Source organism: Aspergillus luchuensis, chromosome 8, assembly GCF_016861625.1.
Source record: "Aspergillus luchuensis IFO 4308 DNA, chromosome 8, nearly complete sequence".
Lineage (NCBI taxonomy): Eukaryota > Fungi > Ascomycota > Eurotiomycetes > Eurotiales > Aspergillaceae > Aspergillus > Aspergillus luchuensis.
The window spans coordinates 3,490,785-3,517,379 of NC_054856.1; the positions used below are offsets into that span (position 1 = coordinate 3,490,785).

Here is a 26,595-nt window from a genome sequence, read left to right on the forward strand (position 1 = left end):
CTAGGACTGGCCTATCCTGCTGGGCCTAAATCGAGCCACTGATTACGAGGCCATACGTACTCTCCAGGTGTTCCGCACGGCCTCATGGCAACATGATTCAGTACCCACGCCTGAACACCAATTTAGCCCGGTCAATCCTCTGATCATCCGAAATCTCAATGTCAATCTTAGATCGAGGGCATACGGAGTAGATACTGGTCCTCCTTCTCCTGGCTCAAGTCAGGCACTACACAAACTGGCTCTCCTGCATGGTGAACACACCCAAACCCCGCCCGGATAGATTATGGTGGGAAATTGGACAGCTGCCTGGAGCCAACGGCGTGGCAGAATTTTCCCTGCAAGTCCGAGTGGCTTTTTCGGATGTCAGGTTTAGGGGCTGCTCTATTTCGCTGTGCCTGGCCGGGCTCGGACTTATGATTTTAGCCGCTTGGCCGGCAAAGCTTCTATTCGAAGATAGTGGCCGAGTGGAGACGAACATTGTCCTATGAAAGGCTGTTGTCGGCACTAACCAGGAACTAAGCAGGAACTAACCAACAACTAGCCAAGGCATTGACTCCACTGCATCCAAACATCATGACAAGGCATGTGGGGGCCGGCCCGGCAGACTTACGCAATTGCCACTGGACCACGCATGGCCTCGTCACTATCACACCAATCAGCTGTTTGACGCTTGAACGCTCTCCCAGCCGAAAAGTGGGAAGTTAATTTGCGCTGTCCACTTCGCCCTCAGCGTGGCCCTGCCCTCACGATAATCAGTCAATCTCCCGCGACAATCCCAGGGGATCTTCGTGTTTAACGCTGCTACCCGTTCTCGAATGTTCGGGTGAACTGGAGTACTAGTAGTGTATAGTACCATCGAGCGTTACAAATTTAGATGTCGTCTTTATTTTTGGTTCTCGTTGGGTGTTGACTAGTATGATGGATAGGGCTCCGGGCACACGATGTGACCGAGGGTGGGGGAGAGACTACCTATTTATGGTACTTCCGGCTTCGACCGGCCTTTTTCTGCAGCCCCCGGTCTGGCGCTCTTATCTCTTGCTATAGCTATCGGGGGTTCCGCCCCCCTGAGTCGCGTTGCTTTGACTTGTCATTCTTTCTTTTCCCCGTTATTGCAACGGGAACAGCGCATCCGGCCTCAACATCATGCTCAGCGGCCCGTTTGGCTGGATCGCGTGAAGTTGAAACGCTTAAAACACATTCGTTAGAGTAAGCTGTTGCTTGTCATAATTCATTCGGTCACCCCAAACCCACCCAACGGGAAGCAGAACCTCCACAAGGGGGCATAGAGGGTTAATCGAGGGTAGTTACGGCCAATTATGCTTCGAAAATTCGCTTCCCTCCTGGGCCAACGGCACATGGCCGTCTGTCTCCTGTGCTGGTGCGTTTCGCTAGCGACAGCCGCAAGCACAGAAGCATGGAAGACGCGATCCATCTACCAGACAATGACCGATCGGTTTGCCCTCACCAACGGCTCGACCACCGCACCATGCAATACTACGGAAGCCAATTACTGTGGCGGGTCTTGGCAAGGGACGATCGATAAGCTGGACTACATTCAAGGCATGGGGTTCGATGCCATCATGATCTCCCCTGTAATTAAAAACATTGCGGGGCGATCTAAGGACGGGGAGGCCTACCATGGGTACTGGCCTCTGGATCTATACGAGATCAACTCTCATTTCGGGACCCGGGAGGAACTTCTGAAGCTGAGCGAGGAGATCCACGCACGAGACATGTACTTGCTACTGGACGTCGTCATCAACAATATGGCTTATATGACGGATGGCGAGGATCCTGCGACAACTATTGACTACAATGTCTTTCCCCAATTCAATGGATCTTCATACTTCCACCCCTACTGCCTCATTACGGACTGGAATAACTATACGGATGCCCAGTGGTGTCAGACTGGTGACAACTACACCGCACTCCCGGATCTCTACACGGAGCATACTGCGGTGCAGGACATCTTAATGGATTGGAGTAAATCGGTTATTAGCAATTACTCCGTTGACGGGCTACGAATCGACGCTGCCAAATCTCTCACTCCCAGCTTTCTGCCTACATATGCGGAAACCGTGGGCGGATTCATGACCGGCGAAGTCATGGATTCGAATGCCACCAACGTGTGCAAGTATCAGAGAGATTACCTGCCAAGTCTTCCCAACTACCCCCTCTATTACTCCATGATCACGGCCTTCTTGAACGGAGAGCCTGCGACCTTGCTCGAGGAAATTGCAACGATCAACGATCTCTGCACGGACACGTTCGCAATGGTCAATTTCATCGAAGATCAAGACGTGGACCGATGGGCCTACATGAATGACGACATTATGCTAGCCAAAACCGCACTTACTTTCATGATGCTCTACGACGGCATTCCCTTGGTCTATCAAGGTCTGGAGCAAGCCATTGCCTATTCCAACCGAGCGGCCCTCTGGTTGACGGATTTCGACACCAATGCGACGCTATATAAACACATTGCTAAACTCAATGCCATCCGCAAACATGCCATTAACCTTGATTCCAGTTACATCAACTCAAAAACATACCCCATTTACCAGGGAGGTAGCGAGTTGGCTTTCTGGAAGGGCACCTACGGACGCCAAGTCATCATGGTCTTATCTACGGCGGGCTCTAATGGTTCGGCTTATACTTTGACGCTACCTATGAGCTATGGGGCTAGCGAGGTGGTCACGGAAGTGCTGAACTGCGTCAACTATACGGTCAACACCTACAGCCAATTGGTCGTGGACATGGACAAGGGCGAGCCTCGAGTCTTCTTTCCCGCTGCAATGATGCCGGGAAGTGGGCTGTGTGGCTACAATACCTCCAATGTAACCTATTCTGAGCTGCGGCTTGCCGCTGTGGGTTCTTCATCGTCGTCTGGTGGAATTCACTCCGTCATACCGCCTGCTTTTGCTTCGCTTTTCATGGCGCTAGTAGCTTTTTTGGCATTCCGGATATAAGTTATGTCTTTTCTACTCATTTTGATACCAGCAAATAACATAATGCCCTATGAATATGTACACTTTTTTTGAGAGCGAGAATTTTATATTTCGACATTAAACACAAACACATCCCTAGTTATACCCTGTCCTGCGATGATTACCTATCAAGCATTCAGAAGCACGGTCTCCTCAGTCCGCATACCCGCCCACCTCCAACAATTCTCCCACAATTTCTCTTGTGCCTCACGGTCCTCACTGATGGCCGCAGGTGCCACTTCCTTCGTCCCAATAAAGTACCCCAATTTCCCTCGGAACTCATCCCCAACACTCACAGCCACTAAATCCCGCCCAGCATCATCAAGGGTACGAAACATCGTCGTCATATACTTTAGGACCGGCATCAGGAACTCAACAACCCTAAACAACCACCGCGCCGACCTTTTCTGTCCCGCCTGCGCCCTCGAACTCGGAAGACCGCCTGGGTCCATGGCAAGCGCAGTGATGCCGGACAAATGATCGTCCTGCAAAAGCCAACGTCAATTCTTTCCCTTCTTATGGGGAAGTGCAACAACGTACCTCTTTCAACCTGCGATTCAAATCCATCGCCAGCGTAACATTCGCCAGCTTTGCAGTACCGTATCTCTGAAACCCTTTATCATGCACAAGATTTGCTGGATCCGGCGGCGGACGCACCAAATCGTCCATATTCTTCGGAAACCCCGGCCTCAGAGAACACAGCGGGTTGGGTTTTTCGGGGTAATGGGTAACTGAGCCAAGGAGGACTATGCGTCCGGATGTTTTATTCATACTCCCTAAGAGTTTCAATATCAACAGATAATGAGACAGATGGCATACTTGGAAGGTGGCTTCAAAACCGTCCGTCGTGAAGGCCTGTCCCGCTTCGAAGGAGAAGGTGGCGGCATTGCAGATGATTGCTGAGATGGATGGAAGTTTCTTCGAGGAGATTTTGTCAGCTACTTGATCTGCGAAAGAACGCACGCTGGATAGGTTTCCGAGATCAAGGGCCTCGAGGTGGAAGTTCGCTTTAGGGTAGCCGGCAATTAGGTTGAGGAGTTTTGCGGTGTTTCGGTCGTGGTCTGGAGAGGGGTTTCGGACGGTGGCAATTAGGGTCATCTGAGGATGGAGGGATAATAAGGCTTGGATGAAGCCTAATGCTAGAGAGCCGTTTGCGCCGGTGATGAGGACTGTCCCTTCCATGATGGAATTGATGGATAAACTGGAGACTTGGGTTTAGAGAAGAAATAATATAAGAAAACTGATGAAGCAAGGGGAGGACATCATGCTTATATATATCCGTCCTTGATGGCTCCTTCCGCAGTAAAATATTTCTCAACACATGGCAGAATCTATCTATACGACATCAACAGAGCACATTGAGCCAATCACAAGCGTGAGTCTATCCAGGATAAGCATTAAGCCTCATTGAGCAGGCGCAGGTCTTGGCAGAGTTAGATAATAGATGCTTTGTCAGCCATGTCAGCTGCCCGGCTTCAATTCATCATGAACATTATTTAGCTCATAATCGCAAACAAGAGTTTCAAATAATGTCCTTTATCTAGGATGGCGCAGCGGGAAGCACCTTTTATCAATGTCACACTTGCACCGAAGGAGAAGGCTGCATTGACAGAGTCACAACAGCGGATTACTCGCTCACATGCCGCTCGCTCTGCGCATGCCCGCGTCCGACATCGGCGGATGATGGAGTATCAGGCACAGAAACGGGGGAGGATAGACACACGAGACGGAGTTATCAATAGTTGCACTGACTTTCAGTCATGTGCGCAGCTAGAGATCGCTACAGTCCTCTCATCTGATAGGCGAGACCCTTTTCAAAGCTTTGCTAGGGGCTTAACCTCATTAGAGCAATTTCTCTTTGATCATTGTATGGCCTCCAAGTCCAGAACATACTAAGTTTGCTAATTTATGGTGAAGATGTCAACGTCGTCATCCCCCTGATGCGCTGCAATGAGAGCGCAATCTTCTTCGCGCAGCGCATGATTAGACTCTGGGTTCCTACTGCGATCACCGAGTCAAGCCTTCTCGATATCATTCTGCTTGCGGCATGCCGCCACTTGTCTATTGCATATAGACAGGGGTCGCAACGACAGCAGCGCATCTTTCAACAACTGACCTTTCAGTATAAATCCCAGAGTCTGTATGCACTAAGGCATGCCATCTCGGCTGAAATGCCGTTGCTAAGTGACTCAACGGTCGCGAAAGCTATTATGCTAGCGTATGACGAAGTAAGTGCCTCTACTGTGACCTTATGCGGAGAGTGCTAATACTAGGGTATAGTTATATGTTCGAGATACAAATATGCTCAAGCATCACGTAGACGCAGCAGTGGAAATGGTCACGCTGAAAGGCGGGCCCCAGACACTTGGACTTGATGGACTTATGGAGCATTTCCTTTTCAATCTTATTACCAAGACGAGAGGCGACTTGGAACTGCAGATTAGGACACCCTGGTAAGGGTGAGTGTTAGGGTTCGTTGTATTGATTACTATAACAAAAATACCAATACCCCTAGAAGTATAGTAGGTCCCCGATTGGCTATACGTCATAGAAATTACGTCCATTCTTGTTTCTCGTGTCTGATTAAATAATACTTCGTAAGACAAAAGGATCTGGTCTCTCGCTGATGTCAGATGATGGCAGTGGTCCACCCTCCTCCGCTGATCCACTTTTGTCCGCAACCCAACCGCGTCGCATAAACTGGAAGCTAATAACATCAAGACCCCGCAACCAGCGCAGTCGAATCACTCATACGAGAGCGGACGTAACAATGTCCCTTCGCAGAACATCATGTTTATCATGTGTTGCAGCAAAGCGTCGGTGCGACTTGGAAAGGCCCACTTGCGCCCGCTGTCGGAAGAAGAACGCGGTGTGTCAGTACCCATATCCGCCTCCACAGAATACACAGGATCAGATTGCAAATGTCAGCACTACAAGCGACTCTGGTATCCTGGAAGTCAGCGACATCATGAGTGTAGATAGCTGCATAGACCGATCTACGATCCTCTATCCCGGAGAGGAATATATTGACCCACTGCTATGGTTTCCGGACGGTCCGACGAGCCCCGCTCAGGGCTGGGCCGTAGAACCGGATGAGTGGTCGTCTAAGACGAGGGCAATAGATGGACTATCACTATCCTCACTACTGCCACGGCTGGAACGCAGAGTCTTGGAGTTTTGGCCCCGTGTTAATGACATGCAAACCTGGCGATTCTGCATCCGAACATTCCTAGGCTATGTCGATCACTTCTTGAACACCGGTACACTGCCTCTCGTTGAGTCATCCACCGATTCTAAAGGTGGGCTTTCTCCTATTCTCCGGGAAGCCTACGGAGTGTGCGCCGCATATCGCACCTGCCAGCATGCAGCCCAGCCTTTCTACCTCCAGCTGTTGAAGGCAGGCGTCAGTAATGCGGGTATGAGTAACCTACCGCAGGCGGAACTGCAGGATCAACTTGATCACCTCCAGGCTTTGATTCTCTACTTTATTCTCTTCCTCGCGGGTGGTGTTGGTGATCAGTCTTTGTTTATCCAGTTGGACTACAAGTTAGCACAGGGCACAGCCGACCTAGAACGCAGAGAGTTGGAACTTCGACACACATCATCCCCAAGCCATTTGAAGAGCAGGGGTCTCTGTGAAAATGCCCGGCGACTTATCTTAGTGTCATATCTGGTGCGTGCTGTCCATGCCGTGGTCCACTTCCACAGATGCGACTTTATCAAATATCTTGCTGGGCTGCCGGTCTCTACTCAGTCATACACGAATTTGTATTTTGGGAGTCTTGATGAAGGGCAATTGACTACGCAATCAGCATCCAGAATTGTGTCTTACGACGAGCTTGTGGGTGTCTGGGAACAAGGCGAACTGCATCATGTAGATGACTTCAAATTCCTTTTGCTGGTTGCATGCAAAGGATTGGACACCGTGCAAGGGAAGATACTCGGTAGTTGAGTATAGTCAATCTGCGATGAATAGATTTAGCAGGTAGTGACAATGGTAACCTTTCTCATAATAGAGTGAATTGTCGGTCAGCAGGCTACCTGTCAAAGCGGAAGAAATGGAGACTCACTCGTATCTCTCAAAAGATGAATAGACATTAATGGAGCCATGCGGGTCATGCGACGGCTGGGCCGTCAGCCATTGCGGAGGAAAGTGGGTCCCATACAGCCCATTATTCCTAAGGATATTGTAAGCTCTCTTAACTTCCTTCTGTATATAAAGATATATAATGTTACTGCTCTGGCGTGAGTATACCATTCAGTCGACTCAAGCCATCTGCTTCTATTAAATCTATTGTTCTTCAATATGCAGTCCACCCAAGCAGCAGTCATCACCCTATCCTTAGGCCACGCAGCCTTCGTCACAAACCAACCCATCCCAAGTCCCCGCCGCGATGAAATCCTCATTCGCACTGCCGCTGTAGCCTTGAATCCTATTGACTGGATGCTTCTTGGAAGCACTCCGTCGCCCAACGCAGTCATGGGCCATGACTATTCCGGCACCATTGTCGAGGTTGGACAATCCGCCTCAGAGCAGTACAAAGTCGGAGACCGTGTATGTGGACTCGTCAAGGGAGCAGATAGAACCCGTCCCGAGAGTGGTACCTTCGCAGAGTATATCTTGGCCAAAGCGGCCGTCCAGATACGGATTCCCGATGGGGTGAGTTTCGAGGATGCAGCCACCATGGGAGTCGGAGCAATTGCCGCGGGGCAATGTCTTTTTGGGCCATCCGGTCTTAATTTACCATGGAATTACCCTCCTAAGGAGAACCACGACACAATTTTGATCTATGGCGGAAGCACGGCGTCGGGATGCTGGCTAATTCAAGTTGCGAAACTGTGAGTTCTCTCCCTTGCTATCTTCCGGTGAAGGACAGAAATCTAACCTCGAGCACCTATAGAGCCGGATACACTGTCCTAACCACCTGCTCGCCGAGAAACTTTGACCTTGTCCGCAAGTACGGCGCTGATGCAGTTTTCGACTATCGTGACCCCAGATGTGCTCAGCAGATCCGAGAGCATACAAGCAATAAATTAAGAATTGTATGTGATGCTGTGTCAACAAAGGAGTCAGTTTGCATCTGCGAGAAAGCCATTAGTAATAAGGGTGGTTTGTATCATTCTCTACTCCCTGCGGAAATGGGTCGTGAAAACGTGAAGTCTACTTTTGTCAATTGCTGCACGGCTCTTGGTGAGCCGTTTGAGTACGGTCCAGATTGCATGGTTATCCCCAGGATGCCGGCAGAATTTGAATTTGCCCAGAGATGGGCTGGCATAGTATCCACTCTTTGGTCTGGGGGGAAGATAAAACCACTGGTTGTTGATAAGCGAGCTGGGGGTTTAAAGAAGGTTGTTGATGGACTGGGGGATTTGAAGAACGGCACCGTTAGCGGCAGGAAGCTGGTTTATACGGTTTTGGATGATTAGGATTTGTTGGTATCGGCCGGCTTGGTGTAATAGCTTCAGGATATTCAAAGTAATTCTCCGCGAGCACGACTCAAGATTCATGGATAAGAGCCACTAGCAGCTCAGTTGAAGTCAAATCTAGACCTTGCAACCCCAAGACTCAAAGAGGGAACCAATACAGTAGTTCCACTTCTCGTCAGCTTCCTCCTCCCCGTACCATTCCCGCAGCAGCATATCGTATATGTACAATATAGCGAAACAGGTGTTCAAATATTCCTTCAAGCGGACTCTAATATCTTCACTCTCCCCCCTCAACGGATCAGTGATACCCTCATCCTTCAAGGTTGCATCAAAACCCTCCTCACACCGTTGCTGCAAAGGCCACATATCCGTGACCCCAAAGTGATTCCAAAACTCCCGATGCGGAACATTCTGCGTCGGATAATCATAGTCCGCAAGGGCATGACGCGCCCAGTACTGAAATGTTTGTGTTTCCATTAGTGAAGCTACATTCTTGTCATCCCCGTTCAACCGTTTCTGCATGACCAGCGCATCCATCAGATTAACCATGACATATATCGTCAACGCCGGCTCCGCAACGAGCTCTACGCCAAACGCATGACCCCAGTGGATGTTTGCCAGGGTATGCAAAGGTACCTGGGGATGGCGCGAGAGCGTTATCAGAGCGGAAAAAGCTTCTCGTGACATTTGCCTTGATAGGGGATCATTCTTTTTCGCGCTTGCGGATATGATGATCAGCATTTTGACTGCGTCGGCGAGGTCCCCGTCTCCGCTGCAGTAGCTTATAGGGTAGCTTTCATCACTAGAGCTAGCGCTGTCGATCCAGTATTGGATGTCTCGGTGCTTGGTAGATAGGGGGTTATGCAGGGCGGAGTTTTTTTGATGGGGTCCGAGGCCGAAGTGGCGTTCGGGGGATGATAGTAGATCATCAGATATGAGGCTTTCCAGAGGAACAGGGTTGAGTGGCTTGGTTTCTTCGGTGCGTGAGAATTCGCGGATCGTCTTGGTAAGGGTGCGACGAAAGTGGTTCAGGTCGCATGACTCCGTGGGTTTATTTCGGGCGAAGAAGTCGGTGCGTCGAGGTGTGAAATGAGGATTGCATCTTATGATATTTATGTGTGCGGCTGCTGTGTTCCATGGTACTTTGTGATCTAGATGCATGGTGAGTGACTGGTTGCCTTGCAGGTGGCGGAATGTTGATGGAATTTCATAACCTACACACACTGATTTCGTTAGTGCAGGGTCCAATGACATAATGCGGGGCTTTTCTTGGCTTTTTAGGCTAATTTTGGTCATGAACCCCCTGAATCTTCTTGATAAAGGTTGTCTGGCTCTACTCTAGGTGCTCCATCCAGGTAACCAAAGGACAGTCCCTAACAACTTCGACTCCATCGATTTATCCTACAATTACTCATATCTTTCCTTACTTAATTCAACTCAGCCACTCTATAGTGGTCTAGTAAAATGTAGATGAACTGTAAGAAAATATTTCGTCTAACAGTCTATGATCGTATATACTGGTCGCGATATATACAGGTCTATTCTATATAGTCTACTGGAAAGCCTCCAGAGATTCGTCGTTCCATCTATCTCTCGTCAGTTTTACCATATCACGAAAATGTCATAGGTGAACAAGAGTAGAACTTACGTCAGGTACTTGCCACTCAGCGAGTTCGGCGCATCAATCACCAACTTAGCCATAACATTACCAGGCTGCTCAGGCTTCAGAAGGTTTCCAGCCTGGTGGACCGAAGTAAAGACAGAATGGAATTGGCGGTCCATAGTAGTAGCAAGGTCTTCACGAATCTGTCTCTGGATCTCGGTATCAACCAAACCCGGGTCAATGGACACAGACGTCACCTCAGGCTCTTCTTCGCCAAGGCTCAGAGCCAGGTGGTTCATGGCTGCCTTGGTCGCGCCATACAGACCCCATCCCTTGAAACCCGAGACGGATGCACCGGAAGACGTGAATATTATTTTACCCTTGGTTTCGCGAAGGGCAGGGAGTCCAGCTTTGATCTGGTTTTGATGTATCAGTACCTAATACCGGTAGCCCCTTCTCTGTGGACCTGATCAAGGAGTCTATGCAATCAACTTACGAAAGTCACCAGGCTAATGAAATTGACATCAAATCCATGTTGCCATTGTTTCGGATCCGCCTCCGCGACGTTGGCAACCTGGCCCAGCATGCCGTGGTTGAGAACCAAGCCATCGAGACGATCGAAGGCCTTCAAGGCCAGGTCAACGGCCTTCTGGCCCAGCGAGAAATCCGCAAGATCGCCGGTCAGGACCTCAACTTGAGTGGGGTACTGGTCTTTCAGCTTCTGAAGGGGCTCCGCGCTACGGGCCATCACTACCACATTGTGGGATTGAGGCGCCGAAAGGAGGAACTTGGCCGTTGCAAGACCGATACCTATACCATGGGTAGGATATTTAGCGTCGGGGGTCGCATATTTAGATGCCGACATAAGCAATGTAATGAGTTGGGTTCGTACCTCTCGAGGCACCGGTGACGATGAAAGTTTTGGCAGCCATATTGTTTCGAATAGAAGGTGACCTAGAAAAATTCAAGAATTATGAGGAAACCGAGGGAGAGAACGGAAATGGATGGAATTATCCTACAGGGGAAAATATCACCCGATGATCGGCCGAGTCAAAATCAACGGAGTCAGAAATTAGTGCATTCCGTCATGCAACGGAGAATTTCCGATAAGCGATCAGTGCCGTATGCACTGCGGCACTGACAAATGCAGGGTCCGAATATCCGAAAAGCTATATTAAGCGTCTTATGAATATATGCCTTCTGCAAATGAAGATAAGTACATACGACCATAGGGTGTGGAAAACAGGGCTTCCCGTCCGCTCAGCCGTACTTAAGCCACACGCCGGGAGGTTAGTAGTTGGGTGGGTGACCACCAGCGAATCCCTTCTGTTGTATGTTTTTGTTTTTTGTTTTTTGTGATTTGTTGGAAGACAATAATAAACCAGTAAATAACCCGAGAAGGCGCTCACTGTATCAGATCTGTCTCCAGGCAATTGGTGATTCACAACTACTGCCTTAGGCATCAATATAGGAACATGTGCGGGGACCGGGAAATGACGTTGGGATGGTTAGAATGTTGCGTTTTGATAACCCCGAACAGCGTGATACGGTGATTGACCCTCAACTCCACAATCGAAATCTCAATAATCAACATTAAGAAGGCCCACATCTGATCGTATTTTGTAAAATCCCACCAGGCAACCGTTTGCAGCCTTCTTGGGTGGGCAAGCGTTAGCAATGGCATCATGTGACCATTGGCTCCGCTTTGATCCTGTCTCCCCTCATCTCCTTCTTACCAACCTAACTAAACCTGGCAGGCATCTCATCGTTCTTCCAACTCTCGAGGGGACCTTTCAACAATAATAACACTATTAGACACTTAATCCATATCTAAATGCTCAAGTCGGAAATATGGACCATCCCAAAGCGAATGCCGAGAAAGTGTTCATCTCTTCAGCGCTTGATCCACTCGCAGTCGGAGAAATAAACGAGGGGCTACAGCCTCACGAAGAAGTATCCAAGATGCTATCCATCTTGACCGATGCTGGGATACAATGTTGCTTTGTTCAAGAACAAGCACTGATTTATTATGGAACTACGCGTGTACCACGCGTACGTGGAGACCCTCTATCGTGCGTGAGCGCCTGAGGGAATGCCATCTAACCATAAGCCCAGGACCTAGTATTATGCATACCGGATGAGCAATTTCAACGTGCGGTTGAATTATTCAGCTCTAACAGCCATATCCTCCAGCCATGTGGTCCAAGCCCGCTTAGGTCGCCAAATTTGCTGAACCACAAGTACCCCAGGTTCAAGGCAATTGGATGGGCGTCTTTCTGGCTCCTAGTTCCGGGGAATTACTGCCACCTCACAGTTAAGCCAGAGAATATCGAGTGGAGTCTAGGTATGCTACAGTGTATAAAGCTCTGCTTATTAGGAAATCTTCTAACCGCCCAAGGTGGCCTGCCGTACCCCAAGCTCTCAGTGTACGTGCAAAGTGCGATTGATTCCAAAAGCCTGTTAGATCTAGAGGAGTTGATAGATGGAATGGACCTCTCAGAGGAGTGGGGTCACAAAACACTCGACCTGGAAGGCCAGACTGATACACAGTGGCTGGAAGATCGCGCCCAGGCTTTCCGGGATGATGGGGTGGATGAAATGTTCATCTTCGTTGACCCAACTCCTGTCTCGCGGAGAGAGATCTGGCTGGATGCGGTCAGAAATAAACAGAGACGCCTGGGCTGGAAGTATTCACCAGATGTTTATGCGAGTAGGTATCGGAAATATGGATCCAGGGACCCAAGGAGTGTCCGCAGGCCTGGTTTGTAGATATCCTCAATACGCAACTTGCCAAATTTGATGCTTATCGAGAACCAAATTCAGTAGCTATTTAAAGGGGCAACAGCGAACAAGCAATTACACAATGACAAAGAACATGAGACACATACCAAAAATCAAGCAAGCAGAGAGCAAAGCAAAAAACATATAAATGACAAAAAGTAAACCCTCCCCTGACCCGGACAAGTAACATCAAACCCACATACACCGCTGGACATAAGGAGAATACTCTTGCGTATACCCTGGCATACTGCATTCCACGGCCATTCTGAGAAACTTGGATTGACATGCGTGAGTTCATGGATGCCCATACAATCTCCCCACTTGACAATGCCATACCCACGCCATGATAGGAAAAGTGGTTAGCACAAGAAGGATTCAACGCCCAAAAAATGCCCTCCAGCGGGGAAGGTTCGCGGGAGACACACTTTCAAGGAAAGCAGTGACGGTCTCTGGATCTAAACGATGAACAACCGCTCGAACCTCTGATCTGTAGGCCAACACTATATGTTGAATATCTTCCATATCACCACGTCTTTTGCGAGCAGCAAAGGCCGCCATTTTACCTCTCAGGAGGAAAAGGAGCTCAATTACGTAGATCGTCCGCACTCCAGCTCTAGTGTTGAGAGAAACTTGTCTTCTGTTCTCCGAAAGCTCCCGTGGGCTATTTTGATATCCTAGATTTTGTTTTTGGTGAGAAGGGATTGAACATGCTTTGTATAGCCACGCTTACCACTTTCGATAAGGTCAACCTCTACAGGCAATGCCATCACGCAGTTGTCGTAACCCGGGCCAGTGCGGACGAATACCTTCAAAATATTACTGATCAATCTGGTGTTCGGAATGATCAAACTAGAGGCTAGTATGTCAGTTTAGCGATAAAAGATCTTATATACCAGCCTGACATACCGCGGTTCGGCCTCCACAATTCTCCACAAGTCTCGCATCTTTCCAGGTGCTTGAAAGGCCATATCAACGTCTCTGGTCTCACGTTTACCTCCCAAGTATGAGACCGCAAGACCACCCATCAGCCCATAAGAAATCCCAGCTCGGTCCAACAGCCCAGCCATAAAGAAAGCAGCAGAAGCGAGATTGGAGCCGGGGATTCGGGGATACTTCTCTCTCTCCTCGTCAGAGTCATAATTCACAAGATCATAGGTCGAGGCCATGTTGTATCGAGGGACTCTATCTTGTCACAGGATGTGAGGGATGCCTTATGCTCAATTGTTCTGGAAAAAGTAAGACAAAGATGTCTGTTGCATAAAGATAACAAAGGGATACACAGTAGATTGCGCCGGAGTGCTTATGTCGTTATAGGCGAACAGATTAAAAACAAGAGATTTAATCCAATAATTGAAGGAAGGAAAAGCAGATAACAAGCCGAAAAGCTAAGACAGCCTGCAACGAGAAGAAGGGTCTGAGTCTCAATGGCTTTTCAATAATAAATGAGGAAAGGTTATAGTTGGAAGCTGTGAGATTTCTGAACAAAGATGATGCGGTCTTCTCTAGTTGACTACAAAGGGATATCAATCACGGATTGAGGATACCTTTATATACGGTTTCTTTTCTTTTCTTTTTTTTTTCGAAGTGTGGGCGCGTAAAGAACACAAGACTCTCGACAAGGCTCAACGAGAAACAGTCATTGCTCTGATCAAGCAAATGAGCGGTTAGAGAGACACCGAGCGCGCGACTTTCTTCCATTAGACCAACATTGGCACTGCCATATCGATTGCCATTGGAACGACTTCCTAGTGTAAAGCCATCACATACTTGAAGATCAGTCCAAGATGTAGCCGAGCTGAGAGCTGCGAGTCAGTTGGTGGGGTCTAGGCATAAGTTCTAAAGTTTCTTAGAGCCAGTCGATGGGTCATGGGAATATGGATCGTAATACGACCGGATCCTGCCCTTACGATTGCTCGCGACAAGCCCAATAAAAAAAAATGCATAGTTACACATGATGGCGCAATGTGTTGGAAAAGTGGGCATTATAGGGCCCGAAAGCAGAATCACAAATTGGAAGAAGTGAGTCAATAAGAGAAATCCAGCTTCCTTTGCCACCGGTAAAGGAAGCCAAGTACCCAGTTAAACACATACATAGAGCACGAATAAACACGAGCAGAGCCAAAATCACGCAAAAGACGTGATATTACTGTCTAGATGACCCTGCAGTGCCACTAACCTCCTTGGATGTGGGGATTAAACGGCATGACAAACAGCATCATCGTATGACCTTGGTTCATTTGTAGATACCAATGAGTAATCGAGTAAACGTTGGGTTCCCTAGCCGCCTTGAATGCTGCCGATATAGCGCGTAACTTAAGCTAATATCGAATCATTGAAGGGAGAGACGTTATTTCGGGCTATTGGGAGTGAATCCGACATGGGTACGTCGCATGAGGCCCTAAGACGGTTGGTTCGGAGGCCTCAAAAGTATCCAAAGCGACGTGCGAAGGATTTCACACAGGAAGAAAACCACGCAGATAATTTCCAAAGCATATAAGCCATGGAGGCTCAGTTTTAGTTAAGGATTAAGCGCCATTCACGGACTGGACTCACCAGTGATATACAGCCCCCCAAGGAAGGCTGATGGGGCCCATGCGCAAACCCTCCGTATCCCCTTAGCACAGCGTCAATGACTCAACATCTACCCAGAACCATTGAAGTGCTGAACGGAGAAAGCCTTGCCTAAGCGCCCACTAATTTTAGTGCCTTGTCCATTGCTTCCTTCGCCCATCAGGGGTCGACTGCCCTGCAGTTCAGCCGTTCGCGTCTACTAGTCCATTTTCACTCAACTAATGGTGACGTTGCTTCCCCGGCCCGGGGAGATCCACAAAAAGAAAAGACGGCGTTCTTTCTAACACGCGTAACGGATAGCCATGGGCTTGTAAGTGGCCGAGGACGGAAAGATAGCAAGGAGCTGGCACTACTTAGGGTACCGGAACCTCGGGACAATTCTCCTACAGTGATTGGATACCGGTCTAATGGGCTCTTACTTCGAGTACAATCCTATTATCTATCCGCGTCTCAGAAGCCGACGAGTTCACTTCCAGAATAGAATGTGGATGACAATAACGGCGCGTAAGCTACGGAGTATATGGGATAGAACTAATAATCAAAAGTTGTTGTACACGTTTTGGAACCCACAACATGGACGAATGTCCAAGACCACATCCAATTGGCTGCTGGTGACAGTTTAGTCGACAGCCGCACTGCTCTAAAATTGGCCTGTTTTGCAAGCCTTAATGATGCAACAGGTAGGTAGGTATATATTGAGTGCCTCCTTGTTTTCACATATAAATGCACCTTCTGTCTACAAAGTTTGGAAAGTCCACACCCACATCCATATCGACAAGGCAAGTATCTGTTATTCAATCGGTGCCTCCTGCTAGGTTTGAGAGCGGTACCGTCCATTAACGTGTGTTCTTCAGAGGAAGTTATTCGAGATTGATGGTGGTGGGCTGGACGCGTTACATACAGGCACATGCCCTATTAATTGGATCGGTGGCTAAGTTAGGCAGCCACGCAGCAGGCATTTAAGATGCTAGTAGGAATGATTCTTGTAATTCTTAGATCTTACTTTGCTTATCTGCTCGCCAACATGCTTAGCCTAGTGGTACCGAACGGCTGATTGGACGTCATTTGGCTGTCAGCTGACAGTCTAATATCTCCGCCCACTCATAATTGGTTACCCAATCGGTCCCTGACCAGGCCCACAGCACATCTAACCAAGAACATGGCTTAGCCCTCGTGCAACTTATCCGTTGGGGGGATGGTTGGTTCCATGGAACGAAAGCTGACAGCCGGTAACCAAAGCGGCTTCACGCATGGAACAGTACCATTTTGGAACTTCGTCACATGCCGATACGTCATGCATTAACCAACTGAGAATGGGATACTTAGCTAGAACATCAGGGACTTACCATCTCGCCCGAGGGCCTCGTACTTGCACCATATGCTTCTATGGCACCTTACAATCCCTGGCGCTCTGAATGGACCACAAAGGTGACTACGAAGTGCATGATCGGGTATGTATGACGCTTCCATCTATTGTTATGGATAACATATGCTCATGGTTCTGCAAAGCCGCTTTCCGAGCGCGACAAGCGTATCCTCACTACCTACGGAAGATTGCCTTGCGGGGGCAGTCTCGGACAGCAGCCTAAGGTATTATAACACCATGATAACTCTTCATTATAGCTGAAAGTTATTAGAAACGGACCTATTTCGATTCAGGAGATTATGCCCTCTCCGCAGCTCACAGAGTGACCGACAACGGCGATATCCAAACCGGCACGGCTCACCCTGTCCGTGAGAGCATTTCGCACCCCTTCGCACCGGTACCAAGCACTGGCAATGCTGCTAGGGAGGCTAATGATGGTATTTTTGAGGACAAGAGTGCCATTACACAAGTTCCAAGGAGTCCTCTTTCCAGGAACCCGAGCTTCAGTGATCAGGATCTATAGGCCCCGAGGGCAGAAAAGCCTGAATTTGTAGGATATCTCGCGATGGTTAAGGACTGGGTTGATGAGCTTCATTGCATACTATACGGGGGAACACGCTGGTTCCTGTTGACGCGTTTGATATCCGGGTCAGTTCCTCCCCAGAATACTTGATATGTTATATTGATAGAGGATGTCTTTGGTTGGTTTATATCCTGTTTCCAGATTGAACTGTCCTTAGATATGTACGTATCTCGAATCAATTCAGCGCATCGGTTATGTGTCATACCATACACAGTTTCGATTACCGAGTCTCCTGGTAGGCTCGTCGACTTTCTCTTCGAAGACTAGAAAAGGTCAATCAGTGAGGATAGTATTACAGCCCATAAGCAACACACTGCAGATATTTGGTTCAACTCTCCAATCCCCCACACCCGGGTCCTGTCAATCTTAGGAAAACCAGCAAAATCCCGCCATTATCCAGGCACTCACCAAGGTCATCGCAAATATCACAACTTTATGATCCATAGCACCAAAGTTTCAGACTCCCTCAAGTTTCCGGTACGCCCGTTCTGGCACACGCAGTGACGCAGACGCATACTGATCCAGAAAGGCGTGTAAACTGGAACGGTCCGATTCAGATACACAACTGCTCGGTCGCTCTTGCTGACGATGTCTCGCACAACAATGCCAACACTGACGTAGGCCATCTTCAGTCGAAGACTTTAGCGAAGGTGCACAAGCGGCAGCAATAAGGGCGATCTCTTCGATCCTGCTCCATAACGTCGGCGCCACTAGCGAACGTAGCTGCTCTCCTTCGAGCACAATGACTCGTACATAGTAGAGCTTTACGCTAGCGGCAGCCGTAGCACAGAGGATCAGAGACAACAGAAACGCGATTATGAGCCTCTCTCGTAAAGGTCGATGTAGTCGCCAGATTATGGGTAATGGCATGATAACGAATATGACGTCGGTAAGGATGCCGATACCTGCCAGTCAGGGTGTCATATTAGCTTTATATTATGCTTTTAAAATAATGGCATGTTAGATACTTACCAGTATATACAAAGCCATATATATGTAGTTGAGGCGGTGCCCAACATCTAGCATTAGGGACGACATCCCACATCGCACGCAAGGGTCTGCACTGGATAAAGAGACAGATGGTTGAAGCTAGCGCTGCTGCAAGCTGAACAGATACTGCACACCACAAAATAGCCTGCCATATCTTAGCCCGGTGGAGTGATATAAGTATTATTGCTACTGAAACTCGTAACAGTGCTCCAGCCCATATACCCGTCATTTCGTAGGTGAAGACGAACCGCAGGGCTTGGGCTCTGTTGTCTGGTGTAAGAAATTTGTCGTATCGACCAAGGCCATAGGAAGCTGCTGCGGCCATCATGGAGTATGCTACAATCTCCAAGGCCTGTTTAGATCGTCAGAACTGCTTCTCGGTGCTTGATATGAGGTAAAACTACCACTGCTAGCGATAATATGAGATCCTCGGCTCTAATCTTATATACTCGACGAAAGCGCGTGTACATTCGAAGAACGTATAAGGCCAGCGCTATAAGCAGTAAAATACCGCTAATAATCAGCGCCCTTGGAGCTGTAGTTGTATTGGCATTGTGAGGAACTTCTGCATTCATCTGGGTAGAAATCGTTCGCTGCTGGCATGGATTTTCATGCTCCGATGCGATCGCAAAACTGGTAGTATTCTCATGGTCTCGAGATGTGATCTAAGAATTTCTAACAGCATCCCCGGGGGGTTTCTGTGATATTCGTTCGATCTTTTTCCCCATGTCTACCGTGAAGTTGTCTGCTTCGTTATCCGCGGTTTAGATGGATCCCCGTTCGCGAGCCTAGTATCTGCAAGGGGTAGACAATACTGGCTCTGGTAGCGAGGGTGAGGCATGAAACCATTAGGTCCATGTTGAAATAAATTCCGGTTCCCTTCAAAGTTAAACTGGTCCATTACCTTACGGTCTACTGTTCATCTTTGTTTGGGTGGATGACAACGTCATTAACTTTAAGATACACTGTGACCAGTGGAAGCCACAGATGGGATATCTCTGACTGGTAACATACGTAAGTGGAAGGTATATATTGACTGCGATGCCCTACCAAATGTTGCAATGAAGCTCAAGCCGTTCGGTGGAGGCATATATATTTTCGTCAACGGGCATTGACATAGCACGAATAACGTGTTGCAACGTTATAAACGCGTTAAAATGCCGGTAATAATATGACAGAGAGGTTCAAGTCAAGTTCTGGCTAATAGAAAATAAAGAGATTCGGTATCCCATGCATGATGGGGTCTGTTCTAGTATGCTTACAGAGAAGTCACGGTGAAGCTCACTATGCCGACCGGCCGCTATCAGGGTGGATTTGAGAACAGCTTTATTTTGCAATATAGTACACTTTTTAGCATATTGTACTTCATCCAATCCTCGATGGTCTAACGGTCATGATTTCCGCTTGTCAATCCCTTTCGGGAACAAGCGCGGGAGACCTGGGTTCGACTCCCAGTCGGGGAGGTTTCTTTTTTGCCGATCGTTCGATCGGCTACGTACATATCACTAGCCCACATTGTGAGGCTTCAACCAACTATTGGACTCCACTTTAGCTGCCGCCCAAATCAGTTTGATGGGTTGGCTTCAGCAATCCTAGTACTAATCTTGGAATGCCATTGTCTTTCAATCTCTGGACAGCTTACAGTTCTATCCCGTCCGGACTCTTGTCGTATTTATACATTCCATATCCATTCCTTGCAGCAATAGGATATACAATTTACCAGAGACACCCATGGCCTTCCCGAATGATCTCTTACGATACTGTGATCGTCACAATCAGAGCCGACAAGACCCCTGCTCTCGGCATTTGTCTATTGAACAGGGTCCACACCCCGCTTTAGTATAGCCTCAAACACAAAGGCTTGCTGAATACCGGTTGTTTCGCCGATATAGCGCATGCGATTGATGACCCAATCTCGCTGATATTCCGAACTAGCCATCTGCCCGGCATATAGCAGAGGCCAGAATAGGAGGTAGATACCGGCGATAGCGGGGATCCCATTGCTGACTGTTTGCGTGTATGATACACTACCAGACTTTACTGGTAGGTAACCACAGTATTGAGGCACGGAAGCACAAATGTCTGAAACGACCTGTTGCATTATTATGACTGAGTGCTGATACTGGACAGCATCGTATAGAGAAGTGTCCAGCACACTCTCCAATTGCTGCTTGATCTCACCATGCAAAAGTAACCGACATGTACGGATGTTGTTCCACACACCTGCGACCCATGCATCAGGATACACATGATACTGCGTTCCCATGACGAGTTCAGATGTAGTCACTAACTCGATGACCTGAAATTGCCAGGCTTCGGGCATGTTCCCCGCGAGCGAGCAGAGGTTGTGGTCTATTTCTTTGGCAGATGCAATTATTTTCTCCGGATCGCAGAGCGTACAATCCTTGACCATTGCGCGGAAATAGGACAGTTCTATCATGATATCTGACAATTTCCACGCAGGATCACTAGTATCCATGTAAGCAGCAGTGTGGCGGTGAAGCTTTACCAATCCCATGGGTATTCGAAAAGAGCGCATTAAGCATGTCACTGAAATGCAGAGGAGGGTTTGACGAAACAACTGAAGCCCGGGACGAGATTGCACAAGTCCCACCCCCCGAATGTCCAATATCGACGCCACACCTTTTAAGTGGGTCTCTCTTTGACAGGGGAAGTCCTCACTCTCACAAGTCAGAGCCTCAAAGGTGTTTAGGAACAAAATCGAGATAATGGTAGCATTCTTTGCTGCTTCATGGCAGGACAATAAGGCTGCATTGATATGTCGAAGCGCTGCAACGTAATACTGTCTGGCTTTCTTGAGAAGAGCAACATGTTGAAACTTGGTAGCATAAGCTGCTAGCGCAACAGCACGGAGACTCGCGACAATCCGTTGCTCATTCATGACATCATCGTTAAATGTGGATAGATACTCGAAATGGCCCCGAATGAGGCCGGTGTTATGGAAGGTATGAGCCGACATGAAGAACTCGATCGCACGAGACTCTGTGGACTGGACTATGGTCCCGCCTAATATGTTGGCAGTTGATAATGCAGGATTTTGTACTCTTGCCGTATTACATATAACCGGCAAGGCAATTGTCGCATTGGGAACATAATCTGAGTCTGGATTCTCTGGGTTATGATGAAGAAACATCCTCTCTATAGTATCACCATACTGTGGACATTTCCATCCAGATTTTAGGCATTGATTGCAATGCGGTCGCGCCCGGTCGCACTGTTGGGTCCATCCGATAAGCATTGATATAAAGTATAAGAGGATCAAACCATAGAAAAATTTGTATTAGAGTGAGACTAATGAGCAGTACCTTGATCTTTCTCGTCCTACAGACCTGGCAGCCTCTTGATAATCTCCCGTGGCGGACCATTTTGATAGTATCGGCTGGTCCGATACCGGCCGTGGGTTAAGATCGCTGTCGTTCATGCAACGGTAGTAGGCAAGGCTACATCACATAAGTAATGCTGCACAAAGACGAAATTCATGATGTAGACAAATAAATGGCTCATGCTCAAAGCATTACTGAGAAGAAAGTCGAGGAAGAACAACTGGAAGGAACAGATAAAGACTCCCATCACATGTTCTGTCAGCGCTAAGCCCTTTTGGAAGGTATTGCGAGAGAGCCAATCACAGTGCAGCTAGTGATATAACCCTCTCTGAGTCTTCTGTCTCGGACGATGGACGCTGATATTTTCCATAGAGCATTTATCATCTTTAGAAATTCACAATGACTTAGCTTATCTGTAGGGAATAAGGTGCCAAATATAAATACGTGCTCCTGTCCTAACTACAGCAACAGTCTCCAGGCTCTGGAAGCACCATCTCATTGGCATTCCATAGAGTACAATTGCTGCTTATAAACAGTCCCCACAAATCCACACCCTTTTACTTCTCTTCTGCTATCTCACATTACAGGACCTTTGCTTCTCAATATGTCCGAAGACAAGAAGCTCCTCGTCGTGTTCGGTGCCACGGGCATTCAAGGTGGCTCGGTTGTTCGAGCAATCCTGGCCGATCCTGCGGCATCAAAGCAGTTCAACATCCGGGCAGTCACCAGAAACCCTTCCAAGCAGTCTGCCAAAACTCTAGCTCAGCAAGGTGTGGAGTTAATGAAGGTAGGTCACACCTATCCACCCCACTGGACTTACGGTGCAAGGTCATTGACGAAGACGACAATAGGCCGACCTTGAAGACAAAGACTCTCTTCGCTTAGCTATCAAAGATGCTTATGCTGTCTTTGCGGTCACGAACTTCTGGGAGACTTTTGATGCTGCCGCCGAGACTAGACAAGGCATGAACGTGGCTGATATTGCTAAGGTAGGACATGTTAGTACATAGTGGAGATATGCTAAACCGACTAGGAATTGGATGTCAAGCATCTTATCTGGAGCAGCTTACCTGGCATCTCGCGGAGTATGTCACTTCATTTTATTCACTCATTGTGTCGTTTTTGTATTGTTGTGATGTGTGACTAATGAAGGATAGTCACCAACGATAAACTCACTGGCGTGGTGCATTTCGACAGCAAAGCTCCTGTTGATGACTACATCCGCCAGCTCTCGATCCCGCACACCATTGTCACCCTTGCCATCTACGCTACGTTTTTCTTTGAGATACTGACACCTCTCCCGACAACACCTCCTTCATACGTGCTAGCGTTCCCTAAACCAACAAGCCCCCAGACCAAAGTGCCCATTATCGACCCTACTGCTGACCTGGGTAAGTTTGTCAATGGTATTCTTCTGCACCCTGGCAAGACGCTCGGTCAGAGCTTCAATGTCGCCGGAAGAGTATACACTTTCGAAGAAATTGTTGGGGTCGCAAATGGTATGGGTATAGATATAGACTTCCAACCGGTGGATAAGGAGACCTTCAAGGCCGGAATGGTCACCAAGGGATTTCCTGACGTTGTTTGTGAGGGTGTATCTCAGGCCGCTCAGTATATCCAGGAGTATGGATACTTCGGCGGGGCCGGATTCGAGGAAAGCCACAAGGCAAGTCAATAATGAATTTTGCTTATGCTTGCTCGTACTTATGAACACTACTAACTGCCGTTGCACATTGTAATAGGTTTTGTTGGAACCCTTGACTACACTGGAAGATACTCTGAGAAACAGCGCGGTTTTCTCGCAGTTGAAGAATCAAAAGTGATCAATCGTTAAACAAGGAACTTATCTTATCTTGGCAATAATAGCTTTGACTTTAGTTTCTGGATTCAAGTCCGATTATTTGGGCATCTGCGCCACAATTTGGCAACAGCACATTGAGTTCTTTGACTAGCTATAGCGATTATTGCAAATATCAAACAATGATCACGGATCTGTAAAGTATTATCCAATCCATTCCCACAGCCCAGATGATATAGTTTATAGCTGCGGAGTATCAGGAAAGATTGGCATACTAGATGCAGTTAGTCAAGGTTACCAGCCAGTAGCTTCTAAATCACCAAGAAACTTACATTTTAGGATAACGATCTCCTACAAATTTGGCCTTCTGCACTAGATCCCTAATCTCAGCAACCTCTTCGCCACTCAATCTCACATCGACCGCTGCTGCGTTCTCTTCTAGGTACTTAACACTCCGGGTACCTGGAATGGGAATAACCTCCGGACCTTGAGCAAGCAGCCACGCCAGCGCGACCTGCGACGGCGTAGACTCATGTGCCTCTCCAATCTCCTTGAACCTCTCCACTATACCCAGAATTCTGTCCATGCCTTCAGAATACCTTGGAATCATGCATCGAAAGTCCTGCTCTCCCAGGTCACTTCTCGACTTGAACTGGCCCGTCAATAACCCCCGACCTATGGGACTATACGCCACCACAGCAATGCCCAGCTCGCGACATGTACGAAGCACGTCAGACTGGGGAGACTCGATGTCCAAGCAGAATGGACTGTACTCAATTTGCAGTGCTGAGATGGGATGAACAGCATGTGCACGGCGCAGAGTAGCAGCGGAGACTTCCGAAAGACCTAGATAGCGAATCTTCCCTTCTCTGTATCCAACATCTCATGTAAGCAACCTATCGTAGCACACTTAATATTATAGCTCACCTCTTCAACTGAACCATAGCTTCCACGGTCTTCTCAATAGGAGTCACCCCGTCCACCCGATGACAATAGTACAAGTCAATAGTCTCAACACCCAGCTTCTCCAGGCTCCTCTCACATGCCATTCGGACATACTCCGGGTCAGATCGAATACTTTGCTGCATGCTGGCATCGTAGCTAAGACCAAACTTTGTTGCTAGAAAGATGTCTTCGCGCTTGCCAGACCGCTTGAACCACTCCCCGATAACGGCTTCGCTGTCGAAGTAGATGTCAGCCGTGTCCCAGAATCGCTGTCCAATGGAGTGAGCGTAGTCTAGGAAGGCGAGCTTCTCTTCCCAGGTGTTTTGTTGGCCGTAGGCACCGGCAATGCTCATGGTACCGAGACCAATGGCGTTGACAAGGGGACCGCTATGGCCTAGCTTGCGGAGCGTGGACATTGTTGGGTTAACTGATTTGTGAAGTAGACTCAATAGTAGTAAAGTTGGGTTTATGCACTTGGAATGATGGACGAGTTCTAGTGTATGGGATGAAAAGATGATGAGACTAGGGGGGTTGTAGAGCGTCTATTTATATGCCGTTCAAAGAGGATGTAAGGGTTCATCAGCTACTGGAACTTTTGGTTTCCTTCAAGCATCAAACTCCATTGTAAAACCCGTATCCAGGATTTCTGAGGCATACACAATCAAGCACAGATGGGGCTACGATTGACCAGCCAATCACAGGCGTGGAAATGCGAACCGCCCAATAGGAATCGTTAAAAAACGAAGATGACCCATTCAGCATCATGTTGGATAAGTACTGGGCATCTATGATGGAAGCTCTGGAGGCACAGTAATACGAGCAGACAAATCAAATTACAATAATCGACACCTAGGTACTCAAAAATTACCTAAACCAATATGCACACCAAAGTCTCGAGTGGATTACCTGTATAGTAGCCCCATCTATTCCTAAGAAATGCCTCGGAGTTCGAAGGCCATAAGACCGACTCTATCCGCCCCCCGATAACTGATAAGCCATGATATCTCTATTTACGACAGATAATCTGCGCACTGGGAATGGATATCCAAGCATCCTCATCCTCCCCCCACTGACGCCAAACATTAGATATACTCTCGAGCTCCTCCAACGTCGCGAATCCATTATCTAGGGCTCCCTTAGCAAAGGCCGACTTCAACGCACGTTCTTGCCATGTTCCACTCCACCACTGAACCTCTTCCGGCTTCGTAAAGCACCACGCGCTCACAGTACAATCGATCTTCGGCTTCTCAAATCCAGCTTGGCGTGCCCAGACATGCAAGTACCGACCTGCATTGGGTTCGCCTCCATTCTTTCGAGCTACCCGATCATACAGATCCAGCCAGCGTCGCAGTCCAGGGAGTTCTGGGTACCACCCAAAGACCGAGTAGTCTGACTCGCGCGCTGCGACAATACCACCAGCCTTGCAGACACGGCGCATCTCCTTCAAAACGTTCACAGGATCTCCCACGTGCTGTAGAACTTGGTGGCAGACAACCACATCGAATGATTCATCGGCATAAGCCAGGTTGTTGGCGTCACCCGTGACGAACTCGATGTTGTTGATTCCTCGCGATTCGGCGAGCTGTCGGGCGCCTGGTAAAACATCGTCGACCATTTCCAGGCCCGTAACGTAGCCGTTCGGGACGTAAGTAGCCAAGTCCACAGTAATGGTGCCCGGACCACAGCCGATGTCTAGGATCTTCATGTGGGGTTGGAGGTGCGGCAGGAGGTATTGAGCGGAATTGAGGGCGGTTCGTTGTCCGTGGGACCGGAGCACGGAGGCATGATGGCCGTGAGTGTATGTTGCTGTCTCAGGCATTTTGCTCTCTTTTTTCCCTGAAGTATGAATGAAGTTTTGTTGATGAGAAATGGAGTGGCATGTATTCGTTGCTTCCTTTATAGCTGCTGTGGATGGCTAGCCACGGGCCGATATCGGCGGAGCTGTCGCTCGCTGACTTGGGGTAAACGCGATCGGCATGGTTGCATCTCGGAAAAGGATTCTCCAGCCAATATATGGATCAAGTAAGATGCAGGGAATGGTAAAGTCTAGGCGGAGAATCACTCTTATTGCATGGTCGCAGTATCCTTTGATCATTGCTGCGGGCGGACATCGCAGCTCCCGCTCAACCATCTCCGGTCATTCGTAACCGACCCACTTGGGTCATGTTTTATGCTTGAGCTTGAATATGTTTCTAGTTCG

General features: G+C 48.3%; 15 protein-coding genes and 1 non-coding gene across 16 annotated transcripts; 8 read left to right on the forward strand and 8 right to left on the reverse strand.

Annotated features, from left to right (window-relative positions):
• Positions 1 to 1,316: 1,316 nt before the first annotated feature.
• AKAW2_81191S (alpha-amylase) lies at positions 1,317 to 2,969 on the forward strand (the record flags this gene model as incomplete). The annotated part of the gene is made up of 1 exon (XM_041682295.1): positions 1,317 to 2,969. One exon carries the CDS (start codon positions 1,317 to 1,319, stop codon positions 2,967 to 2,969), a length of 1,653 nt encoding a protein of 550 aa, XP_041549152.1.
• Positions 2,970 to 3,115: 146 nt separating this feature from the next.
• Positions 3,116 to 4,169, reverse strand: AKAW2_81192A (uncharacterized protein; the record flags this gene model as incomplete). Its single annotated transcript, XM_041682296.1, has 2 exons — positions 3,116 to 3,472; positions 3,528 to 4,169. 2 exons carry the CDS (start codon positions 4,167 to 4,169, stop codon positions 3,116 to 3,118), a joined length of 999 nt encoding a protein of 332 aa, XP_041549153.1.
• A 363-nt stretch (positions 4,170 to 4,532) lies between these two features.
• Positions 4,533 to 5,254, forward strand: AKAW2_81193S (uncharacterized protein; the record flags this gene model as incomplete). The annotated part of the gene is made up of 2 exons (XM_041682297.1): positions 4,533 to 4,854; positions 4,905 to 5,254. The coding sequence occupies 2 exons, from the start codon at positions 4,533 to 4,535 to the stop codon at positions 5,252 to 5,254; spliced, it is 672 nt and encodes a 223-aa protein (XP_041549154.1).
• A 503-nt stretch (positions 5,255 to 5,757) lies between these two features.
• On the forward strand, positions 5,758 to 6,939 carry AKAW2_81194S (Zn(II)2Cys6 transcription factor domain-containing protein; the record flags this gene model as incomplete). Its single annotated transcript, XM_041682298.1, has 1 exon — positions 5,758 to 6,939. One exon carries the CDS (start codon positions 5,758 to 5,760, stop codon positions 6,937 to 6,939), a length of 1,182 nt encoding a protein of 393 aa, XP_041549155.1.
• Positions 6,940 to 7,293: 354 nt separating this feature from the next.
• AKAW2_81195S (zinc-binding alcohol dehydrogenase family protein) lies at positions 7,294 to 8,414 on the forward strand (the record flags this gene model as incomplete). The annotated part of the gene is made up of 2 exons (XM_041682299.1): positions 7,294 to 7,826; positions 7,889 to 8,414. 2 exons carry the CDS (start codon positions 7,294 to 7,296, stop codon positions 8,412 to 8,414), a joined length of 1,059 nt encoding a protein of 352 aa, XP_041549156.1.
• A 117-nt stretch (positions 8,415 to 8,531) lies between these two features.
• On the reverse strand, positions 8,532 to 9,575 carry AKAW2_81196A (uncharacterized protein; the record flags this gene model as incomplete). The annotated part of the gene is made up of 1 exon (XM_041682301.1): positions 8,532 to 9,575. The coding sequence occupies one exon, from the start codon at positions 9,573 to 9,575 to the stop codon at positions 8,532 to 8,534; it is 1,044 nt and encodes a 347-aa protein (XP_041549157.1).
• A 391-nt stretch (positions 9,576 to 9,966) lies between these two features.
• AKAW2_81197A (SDR family oxidoreductase) lies at positions 9,967 to 10,949 on the reverse strand (the record flags this gene model as incomplete). The annotated part of the gene is made up of 4 exons (XM_041682302.1): positions 9,967 to 10,000; positions 10,063 to 10,433; positions 10,514 to 10,827; positions 10,910 to 10,949. 4 exons carry the CDS (start codon positions 10,947 to 10,949, stop codon positions 9,967 to 9,969), a joined length of 759 nt encoding a protein of 252 aa, XP_041549158.1.
• A 919-nt stretch (positions 10,950 to 11,868) lies between these two features.
• On the forward strand, positions 11,869 to 12,786 carry AKAW2_81198S (uncharacterized protein; the record flags this gene model as incomplete). The annotated part of the gene is made up of 3 exons (XM_041682303.1): positions 11,869 to 12,069; positions 12,133 to 12,361; positions 12,416 to 12,786. The coding sequence occupies 3 exons, from the start codon at positions 11,869 to 11,871 to the stop codon at positions 12,784 to 12,786; spliced, it is 801 nt and encodes a 266-aa protein (XP_041549159.1).
• Positions 12,787 to 13,173: 387 nt separating this feature from the next.
• AKAW2_81199A (uncharacterized protein) lies at positions 13,174 to 13,964 on the reverse strand (the record flags this gene model as incomplete). Its single annotated transcript, XM_041682304.1, has 3 exons — positions 13,174 to 13,472; positions 13,529 to 13,647; positions 13,705 to 13,964. The coding sequence occupies 3 exons, from the start codon at positions 13,962 to 13,964 to the stop codon at positions 13,174 to 13,176; spliced, it is 678 nt and encodes a 225-aa protein (XP_041549160.1).
• Positions 13,965 to 16,784: 2,820 nt separating this feature from the next.
• On the forward strand, positions 16,785 to 17,258 carry AKAW2_81200S (uncharacterized protein; the record flags this gene model as incomplete). The annotated part of the gene is made up of 3 exons (XM_041682305.1): positions 16,785 to 16,820; positions 16,879 to 16,959; positions 17,007 to 17,258. 3 exons carry the CDS (start codon positions 16,785 to 16,787, stop codon positions 17,256 to 17,258), a joined length of 369 nt encoding a protein of 122 aa, XP_041549161.1.
• Positions 17,259 to 17,774: 516 nt separating this feature from the next.
• On the reverse strand, positions 17,775 to 18,633 carry AKAW2_81201A (uncharacterized protein; the record flags this gene model as incomplete). Its single annotated transcript, XM_041682306.1, has 2 exons — positions 17,775 to 18,223; positions 18,531 to 18,633. 2 exons carry the CDS (start codon positions 18,631 to 18,633, stop codon positions 17,775 to 17,777), a joined length of 552 nt encoding a protein of 183 aa, XP_041549162.1.
• A 1,048-nt stretch (positions 18,634 to 19,681) lies between these two features.
• Positions 19,682 to 19,771, forward strand: AKAW2_t80033S. Its single transcript has one exon. It is a non-coding gene; the product is annotated as a tRNA-Asp (tRNA).
• A 347-nt stretch (positions 19,772 to 20,118) lies between these two features.
• Positions 20,119 to 21,694, reverse strand: AKAW2_81202A (Zn(II)2Cys6 transcription factor domain-containing protein; the record flags this gene model as incomplete). Its single annotated transcript, XM_041682307.1, has 2 exons — positions 20,119 to 21,543; positions 21,635 to 21,694. 2 exons carry the CDS (start codon positions 21,692 to 21,694, stop codon positions 20,119 to 20,121), a joined length of 1,485 nt encoding a protein of 494 aa, XP_041549163.1.
• Positions 21,695 to 22,256: 562 nt separating this feature from the next.
• On the forward strand, positions 22,257 to 23,330 carry AKAW2_81203S (NmrA/HSCARG family protein; the record flags this gene model as incomplete). The annotated part of the gene is made up of 4 exons (XM_041682308.1): positions 22,257 to 22,439; positions 22,504 to 22,641; positions 22,686 to 22,737; positions 22,810 to 23,330. 4 exons carry the CDS (start codon positions 22,257 to 22,259, stop codon positions 23,328 to 23,330), a joined length of 894 nt encoding a protein of 297 aa, XP_041549164.1.
• A 448-nt stretch (positions 23,331 to 23,778) lies between these two features.
• AKAW2_81204A (uncharacterized protein) lies at positions 23,779 to 24,811 on the reverse strand (the record flags this gene model as incomplete). Its single annotated transcript, XM_041682309.1, has 2 exons — positions 23,779 to 24,319; positions 24,378 to 24,811. The coding sequence occupies 2 exons, from the start codon at positions 24,809 to 24,811 to the stop codon at positions 23,779 to 23,781; spliced, it is 975 nt and encodes a 324-aa protein (XP_041549165.1).
• A 590-nt stretch (positions 24,812 to 25,401) lies between these two features.
• AKAW2_81205A (class I SAM-dependent methyltransferase) lies at positions 25,402 to 26,214 on the reverse strand (the record flags this gene model as incomplete). Its single annotated transcript, XM_041682310.1, has 1 exon — positions 25,402 to 26,214. One exon carries the CDS (start codon positions 26,212 to 26,214, stop codon positions 25,402 to 25,404), a length of 813 nt encoding a protein of 270 aa, XP_041549166.1.
• Positions 26,215 to 26,595: the final 381 nt, after the last annotated feature.